This window comes from Microtus ochrogaster, unplaced genomic scaffold, assembly GCF_000317375.1.
Source record: "Microtus ochrogaster isolate Prairie Vole_2 unplaced genomic scaffold, MicOch1.0 UNK2, whole genome shotgun sequence".
NCBI classification, from domain to species: Eukaryota; Metazoa; Chordata; class Mammalia; order Rodentia; family Cricetidae; genus Microtus; species Microtus ochrogaster.
In genome coordinates, this window is record NW_004949100.1 from 24766250 (window position 1) to 24775475 (window position 9226).

At 39.9% G+C, this 9226-nt stretch overlaps 1 protein-coding gene across 1 annotated transcript; it reads left to right on the forward strand.

Moving 5' to 3' along the window:
• The first annotated feature begins 73 nt into the window (after positions 1–73).
• Mplkip (M-phase specific PLK1 interacting protein) lies at positions 74–3958 on the forward strand. The gene is made up of 2 exons (XM_005365446.3): positions 74–902; positions 2055–3958. Exons 1-2 carry the CDS (start codon positions 567–569, stop codon positions 2253–2255), a joined length of 537 nt encoding a protein of 178 aa, XP_005365503.1. The 5' UTR covers positions 74–566; the 3' UTR covers positions 2256–3958.
• The last annotated feature ends 5268 nt before the right edge of the window (positions 3959–9226 follow it).

Sequence of the window (9226 nt, forward strand, 5' to 3'; positions counted from 1 at the left end):
CCCGTCCTCGCCCCCGCGCCTCCGCGCTGCCCTCCGCCCCGGGTCCACTCGTCTTGCCCCTTTGTCTAGCGTCCACGACTCCGGCCTGTGGCCCGGCAGACACCCCGCCTTCCGGAAGCCCCAGAGCCCGATGGCCCAACCCCCTCGGACCCGCCCCCTCCGGGACCACCTCCCCCGACACGTCCTCCCCCACCCTACAGCACTCCGCCACACCCCACACAGCCTAAAAGACTGGACGACGGGTTTGTGTCTTCCGCTTCCGCCTTCGTGGACGTGGGTCCCACCAAAGGCTGCCGGAGGCAGTGTTCGAGCGTGTGGGTCTTATTATACAGCCTTTCCTCCTCTCAGACACACCCACGTCCTCCGGATTGAGTGACCTATTTACTCGCCTTCCTGCGGAAGCTTTGAGCAATCGGAACCTTTGTGCTCCCGGAACTAAGGTGCCGAACTGCGCTGGCACTCGGAAGGCTTCATAAATATAGAAATCCCAGTTCTTTTCTGGCGGTCGATTGCTGGAGTTCCGGTGAGAGGATCGTCGACGGAGGTCTTCAGCTTCAGTTCCTGATATGCACCGACCGAATTTTCGACCCCCAACTCCTCCGTACCCCGGCCCCGGGGTAGGAGGCTGGGGTAGCGGAAGCAGCTTCCGGGGTGCCCTGGGCGGGGGGCCGCGACCGCCCTCCCCGCGGGACGGGTACGGGAGTCCGCACCAAACTCCGCCTTGCGGGCCCCGGGCTAGGCCGTACGGGAGCAGCCACTCTCCGCGGCATGGCGGCAGCTTCTCGGGGCCCCGCTTCGGGTCTCCGTCCCCGGGCGGCTACCCAGGCTCCTACTCCAGGTCCCCCGCGGGGTCCCAGCATCAGTTCGGCTACTCCCCAGGGCAGCAGCAGACCTACCCCCAGGTAAAGACAATAGCTAGCGTTTGCCGAGCTCTTACTGCGATGGCAGACGTGATACTAAACTTCCCTTTACGTGGATTGTTTAATCCTCTGTGAAGTGACCTACTACGTTGGCCCAGTTTTGCAGATAAATATACTGAAGTGTAAAGAAATAAATTAAGATTATCATAAGTGGCAGAGCTATCTTTCTCTGTTCCACAGCAGAAGTGCTCTTAACGAGTATACCATATTCATATACAAATTTTCTTAATCCTCTATTTCTTCTCTCCTCCCAGCCCCAACAGTTGTTTGTTTGTTTGTTTTTTTGTCAGTTTTTCAGTAAATAATCCTGGAATCCTATGGGGAGGACAAATGATTCCCTACTATTATTGTATGACTTGTCTAGACTTTAGTCCACTGCCATTTCCTACCGATGTCCATCCTTGGTTTTGTTTCATTGTTCTTTTTTTTTTTTTTTTAATTGTTACAATTTTTTTCCCCGAACTATATTGACTTCTACTCCAAGTTCTCTTGAAGGACAAAACCGAGAATTGGGAATTGTGTAAATTTCCCTTCATCGAAATGAGTGTCCACAAGGCAGGAAGTAGCTCTTTGACTGAACACTTGAATCTACCGTGTTTTGCAAACTTGAATATTCTCACCAGCTGAATCCCGTTGAGCTGGAGCTAAAAAGTGTAGGAAATTTTCATGCAATATAAAAGTAGAAATTTGATAGCTATCAGATTAAAACGTTTTCAAGAAAAAATGAATACAGTTAATTTGTTCACGGCTTGTACAGGATTTATTTGTATTTGATAGTTGCAGGGTTATCCCATAAGAAACGCAAAAGAAAGGCATTTTTTAAAAACGAAATATACAAGTGGTTTTAGTAATTGTTTTGTTTTTCGAGACGGGTTTTCTCTGTTGTAGCTCTGTAGACCATGATGGCCTCGAACCCACAGAGATCACGCCTGCCTCTGTCTTCTGTGGGCTGGGATTAAAGTCGTGGGCCACCATTCCCTGCTGATTTAAAGAAAACAAGAGATTTGCAACTGAATATACTATTCAGCTTCACTTTTCAGCTTTTAATGTGATCACCACTAATCTTCAACTAGTCTCGAAAGTACCAATTATCACTATTAGATGTTTTTTTAACTGATGATTTTTTTCCTAAAGGGTTCTCCAAGGACATCTACACCATTTGGATCAGGGCGTGGTAGAGAAAAAAGAATGTCTAATGAGTTGGAAAGTTATTTTAAGCCTTCAATGCTTGAAGACCCTTGGGCTGGCCTAGAACCAGTGTCTGTAGTGGATATAAGCCAACAGTACAGCAATACGCAAACATTCACAGGCAAAAAAGGAAGATACTTTTCTTAACTTTTCTGAAATTCAACTGGAAGCTTCATGTGTCAGGAACATCTTGGACAGAACTTTACACAACTTGTGTAAATGAGTTGAACCCAAAGATGCCTGTGCTACGTGGTGGTGGCATACACCTTCAATGCCAGCACTGGGAGGCAGGCAGGCGGAGTGTGAGGCCAGCCTGGTCTACAGAGTGTGTTTCAGGACAGCCAGGGCTACACAGAGTAACCCTGTCTCAAAAAAACAAAGAAGATGCCTGTGATCAAGGGATCACAACAATTTATTCTTTCTCCCATTTTACAAAAGAAACCAATGGTAAGATTTGTTTTCCAAAATGGGCTCAACAGTATTTCAAGTCCCATATACTCTTGCAGAATTCTGCCACTTCCCTATCAAGAGGATGTGTTGTTTTGAACTTTATCAAACATTTCTTACTGTCCTGATTAAAGGACTATGATGAAGTTTATTTTTATTATGAGTGAAACATTTCATCCCAACTGTTACACTTGCATATGGAAATGTTCAGAGTTCAGATGTTTTGACCAGTAAAGGATGGCAGTGTGTGTTTAATGGCTGTCTTTTTTTTTTGTCCCCTGTTTTAAAAACTAGTCTTTGGGTGAATCACATGAAAGGAAAACTAAGAGTATGGATATAACAAAGGAAAAGCTACCAATTTAGGCAATAAGCAAATGGTAAGGCTATTGGCCTCATCTAAGAATATCCAAATCTAATATTAAACTACAGTTGATTTTGGGTGAATCGGGTTTTTTATTTCCACCATGCTGAACAATGATGAGTTTGAAGATGCATCTCAAATTTTCAAAATTTGTGGGATTTCAAGGATGGAGAAGTTAGCAGTCCATGTGTTCTTCTCATATACTAACATTACATTTCACATTAAAGGAATGTGACTTAATTCAGACAAATGTAAGTCTGCAGTCCCAGGACTCAAGATGCTGAGGGAGGAGAATTACAAGTTTAAGGCCAGCTTGGGCTACAAGCAAGACCTCCTATTCTTGTTCTCCAACCCCCATCCCCTCCACCCCAGGTATTTTACAGGTTATGTTTTATATTTTCCAGCATTTCTTTCACTTTTGAAACCTTTCAGGAATTTTTGCCAGTCTGCCTTATAATCTGTAAATTTTCAGTAATTGTTTTTCAAGTCTCCTTAGTCTTCAGCCATGACTTAAACCACAAGTGTTTTCAATTTTACCACAAACTTCCTGGTATCTTTTTCTTTATCCAATATTTACTACCTAACCCAAGATTTGTCATTTTCTAACCCATAGTGAAAACATTGCCAGTTAACTTATGTAAATGGATCTCAGTTCCCAGTGTTATAAAATACTATTTTACTTTGAGAAAATATCCTATACAATTAGTAGAACCTGCACATTAAAATAGGAGTAGCTAAGCATGGTGGCACACGCCTTTAGTCCCAGAACTCTTCCTGGGATCTCTGTGGATTTCTGTGAGTTAGAGGCCAGTCTGGTTTACATAGCAAGTTCCAGTTCCAGGCCAGCCAAGGCTGCATAGTAAAACCCTGTTGCAAAATAAAATAAAAAGCAAAGAAAGAAAATGAAAAATCTAGGAAATAAGACTAACTGTTTCCAAAGTATAGTCTAGAACTTCGTGTATTAAACCATAAAATCAGACATCTTTATTCTGTTCTAAAGCACTAAAAAGCATAAAGATTATGGACAGTGCTTTGTAAAGACTTTGGGTTTGTTTTGTTTTGTTTTGTTTTTTTGGTTCTTTTGAGACAGGGTTTGTCTGTTGCTTTGGAGCCTGCTCTGGAACTAGCTCTTGTAGAAGATCAGGCTGGCCTCGAACTCAGAGATCTGCCTGTCTCTGCCTCCTGAGTGCTGGGATTAAAGGCATGCGCCACCACTGCCTGGCTCAAAATTAAAATATTTTTAAGTTTTTTAATTTATTTAATTTTTTGGTTTTATCCTACTTCCTTTCACTGAGATTGAGTTACATGGGTAAGGAAGGGAAGTACAAGTTTAGAATAAACGTTGCAGTCTTCTACCTGTTATAAAAGAGCTTAAGAATTTTAAGGAGTGGTGGTAAAAATAAGAGAAATGACTAGTTCTTAAAGTGATAAAAAAAAAATCATGTAGCTCTTGCTATCCTGGAACTCACTGTGTAGACCAGGCTGCCCTCAGACTCACAGAGATCTTCCTGTCTATGCCTCCAAAGTGCTGGGTTTAAAGGCGTGTCCCATATATCTTTTTAAAAATTACTTTGAGGGATATGGGACCAAAATTTTGGGGGATCTCAAATCAGCTGAGGAGGGAAGGAAGAGAGTATAGTAAACTCAACTCAAGAAGAGTGAAAGAAAAGGATGAAAAATAGTAAATCTTAAAACTGGGCATGGAAACTCAAGCTTTAAATCAAGAGGCATAGGCAGAACAATCTCCAAATTCAAAGACTGCCTGGGTTACAGATGATCCAATTGTTTCAGTTACCAAGGGAAATCTAAGTGAAGCAATTTTGCTTTAGCAAAAGATCATAAACTAGGATTAGAAAAATGGACCCTATTGGCTCTGGGGGGAAACACATCTAAAGTAGAGAGATTCCGGGATGAGGGGATGCGAGTCAGCTGATAGAGTGCTTTCCAAGGATCTGCAGAGCCCTAAATTTGGTCCCCAGCACAAAATACCATTCATGGATGTATACTCCTTTAATCCCAATGCCTGGGAAACGGGAGGCAGAATTAGGAGGTCAAAGTCCTCAGCTTCACAGCTTGGATCCAGCATATGTTTCATAAGTGAAAAACAAAAAGAAATAGTTTTAACATCACAGTGGAGACCTTAGCACATCTCCACAAAAACTGCTCTATCGAGAGATAAAGAATTTCTCAGTGTAGAAGAGACATTTACACAAAATGAAGAACACACATATAATATACATGTCTTTGCAAGTATATACATTATGTAATTTCTTTTAACTGAATTTTAAAATCGGTACAGATTTAAAACTTGATATACAAATTATATTTTCTCACCGAAATTTTAATAAATTTCAAAACAAACTACTTCCTTGTCAAGAAATACAAGTCCATGAAATTAGACAGCCTGTAGAGAATTCCTATAAAAGTAATACCAATAAAGATTGTGAATTGATAATTATAAATTCTCCATCCACAAAAGAGTAGGCTTCCAGGCTATTGTATTGTAATTTCTGTATTATATGAACCTTTGGTGGGGAAGTATTCAATCTCTCCCTTTTTTTTCTTGTTTTTTCAAGACAGGGTTTCTCTAACAGTCCTGGCTGTCCTGGAACTCTCTGTAGACCAGGCTGGCCTTGAGCTCACAGAGATCTGCCTGCCTCTGTCTACTAAGTACTGGGTGGGATTAAAGGTGCGTCTCACTACTGCCTGGTTTATTCAATATATCTTAAACTTACATTAATTTATTTCAAATTTTCCAAAACAATAAATAGAAATTGTAGATTGTTTCACTTATAGACATTGTTATCAAAATCCTAAACAAGATTTACCAGTGCCAGCTACAGTAACTGAACTTTACCGTGGGATTAAGTCCCAGCCTGAAAAAGAAAAATTAATAAAAATGAACTAATGGTGCTTATTTCACTCACTTCTGCATGGCAGTGATGGCTCAACCTTTCAGAGTATTTTGATATCATGCACCTTATTACCCAGTTAAAGAACAGGGTCTGTATTAATAGGCAAATAAATTGAAGTAAAAACCTTCTTAAAACTGGATACACAGGTGTTTTAGAGAAGTGAGATGGGATCACATCTACAGGAGTGAAAAGGAAAAGCTGAAACTAACTGGGCCGATGAGAGGAAAACTTGAACTATAACTCTGTCCAAAAACAGTTTGTAGTTACCCGTACTGTGTATCAGTTGGGAAAAATATAATAGATAAAATGCTTCACTCTGTAGCAAGCTGTAATTGTGGAGCATTGGAGGTAAAGTACAAGGCACATTTGAAAGGCATTTTTAAAGTATGACTAAATGGAGAAGTAGAGACTGAAAGTTCATAGGTTCTATTTCAGTCACAATCTCAAAATCATTTTTAGATTTTACAAATGATTGTGTGTGTGTGTGTGTAAAATCAGGCTTTGCTCTACCAGACTTTGCTCTACTATATAAGGGAACTTGAAAAACTAATGTTCATTTATTAGTACAGGGATGAACAAATGAATAAAATATAACTGAAGACCTCACAAATGAACACACATGTAAAACATTCTATTCCATAGCCCTGAAAATCAGCAGAGGTAAAGCAGATAGTGATAATAGGCTATCCATTCCTTGCATATGAAAAGTAAAAGTAGATCTCTAATTCATTAAAAGCTAAGTTAAATTCCATGTAGAACAAAGACAAAAAGGGACAAGAAACTTAAATGTTTAAAATTTAGGCAGTGTGTTATAACCTTATGTTAGAAAATTTTCTTTTTTTTTAATTAATTTATTTATTATGTATACAATGTTCTGTCTGCATGTATGCCTACCCACCAGAAGAGGGCACCAGATCTCATGGATGGTTGTGAGCCACCATGTGGTTACTGGGAATTGAACTCAGGACCTCTGAAAGAGCAGCCAGTGCTCTTAACCTCTGAGCCATCTCTCCAGCCCTAGAAATTTTTTTCTTATACCAGATTTTTTTTAAGCTATAAAAGATTGATAAAATAGTCTTAGATTTAAAAAGTTTTGTACAACAAATGGCACTATGAAGTTAAAGGTAATACATTTACAGTAAACTTAACTCAAAAAATCATTTAGAAACCCTAATAAGATTTGAGTGCTTTACAGGTCTATATTCCCAGAGGTTGAGCCATGAAGATGAGTTCAAGATTAACCAAGGATACACAACAAGATCCTGCATTAAAAAAGAAAAAGGGGCCGGGCGGTGTTGGCGCACGCCTTTAATCCCAGCACTCGGGAGGCAGAGGCAGGCGGATCTCTGTGAGTTCGAGACCAGCCTGGTCTACAGAGCCAGTTCCAGGACAGGCTCCAAAGCCACAGAGAAACCCTGTCTCGAAAAACCAAAAAAGAAAAAGGGAAAAAAATACCCTTATGTGCCAAGGACACTAAAAAGGAAAAAATAAATAAATGAAAACTAAGCATTATGAGGGGCCAAGAGATGTCTCAGTAGTTAAGAGCGCTTGCTGCTCTTGCAGAGGACTCAGGTTTAGTTTTCTGTACAAATACATGTAACTCCAGTTCTAGGTGATCAGATACCTTCTTCTGGTCTCCTTAGGTAGTGCATTCACATAGTGCACATAACATTCAGGCAAAACACTCATGCATATAATAAAATATTTCTAAAAAACATATGAAATACGAAATTAAAGCTACAATGAGTTAGTCATTTCACACAAATTTATACAATTTAAAATGATATCTAGATGCTAAAAGAACATTAGGTTTATATAGTGCCCTTGAAGGTACTGTAGACCCAGCAAATCTACATGTAGTGATTATGGGATGGGCTTATAACTACAACTCACGTCATTATGTCGTTCATACTTTTATAAATTTGGAACTGAAAATACTAACCATAAAATATTTGCAATCTCAGCAAAATATTTTTCTAATATTTTAAATTCACATAGTTTTGAAGTACAGTGTGTTATTTCAATATTTATATACTGTGTATACTGATTCAATGAAGGCAATTGGCAGATTCATCACTTAGAACATTTATCATTTGTTTTTCCTTATTTTGTTTGTACTTATTTTGATACATGCCATTATTAAAAGCCATAGTTACCCTACTGTGCTTTTATAGTACGCAGAAGCCTCTCTTGCAATCCAGCTGTACCCTATTCCTGTTAGCTGTCTCCAAGTCATCCTCAGCCATGATTGCCGGTTTTAAATTCCAAATCCCAATGAGAACATAGTATATGTGTTTTCCTTATTTCATTGAGTAATGTTACTCAAAAGACTGGGTGGTGGTGATGCACGCCTTTAATCTGCACACTTGGGAGAGAGACAGGTGGATCTCTTTTGAGGCCAGCCTAGTGTATACAGTTCTAGGACAGCTAGAGCCACATTTTGAGACCCTGTCTCAAAAAACAAAAGCCTACCAGGCTTATTTATTTTGCTAGAATGACAGGATTTCATGGCTTTTATGGCGTGTTAGTGTGTATGTATCATATTTTCTTTAGCCATTCATCATTTGGTGGAAACCTAGACCAGTTTCATATTTTTACTAGCAAGTTGCTTTACGTATGGATAAATGGATTCTAAATGTTAAAATGCACTTTTTTTTTATTTGGGGGGTATACACATGATATGGTGCAAATGTAGAGGTCAGAGGACATTTAATGGGCCTTAGGTCATCTGACTAGGAGGCAGCCATCTTTACCTGCTCAGCTACCTTACTGACCCTGTTGACTCTGAAGTTTGTGAAAGCAGAATACCTAGAATAGCCAGTTCAACAGAACATGAACTTATAATGGAGGCTAACAGAATATGAGGAACTGGAGAGATGGCTCAGCAGTTAGGAGCACTGGCTGCTCTTGCAGAGGATGAGGATTTTGTTCCCAGCATCTATATGGTAACCCATGACTGCCTGTAATTTTAAGGTAGTGGTTCTCAACATTCCTAATGTTGAGACCCTTTAATACAGTTCCTCATATTATGGTGACCCCCAACCATGAAATTATTTCGTTGCTACTTCATAAAAGTAACTTCTACTTTTTTTTGGTTTTGATTTTTTTTTCAAGGCGGTTTCTCACTGTGTAACCCTGGCTATACTGGTCTCGAACTCACAGGTATCTGCCTCCCTGGGTGCTGGGATTAAAGGCATGAGTCACCACCATCACCCTACTTGCTACTGTTACGAACTGTAATGTAAATTATATGATATACAGAATATCTGATGTGCAACCCCTATGAATGCCCCAAGGAGTCAAGTCCCACTGGTTAAGAAACGATGCTCTAGGGGATCATACACTCATACAGGCATATGTACATGAAATGAGACAAGTTTTTTTTTTTTTTTTTT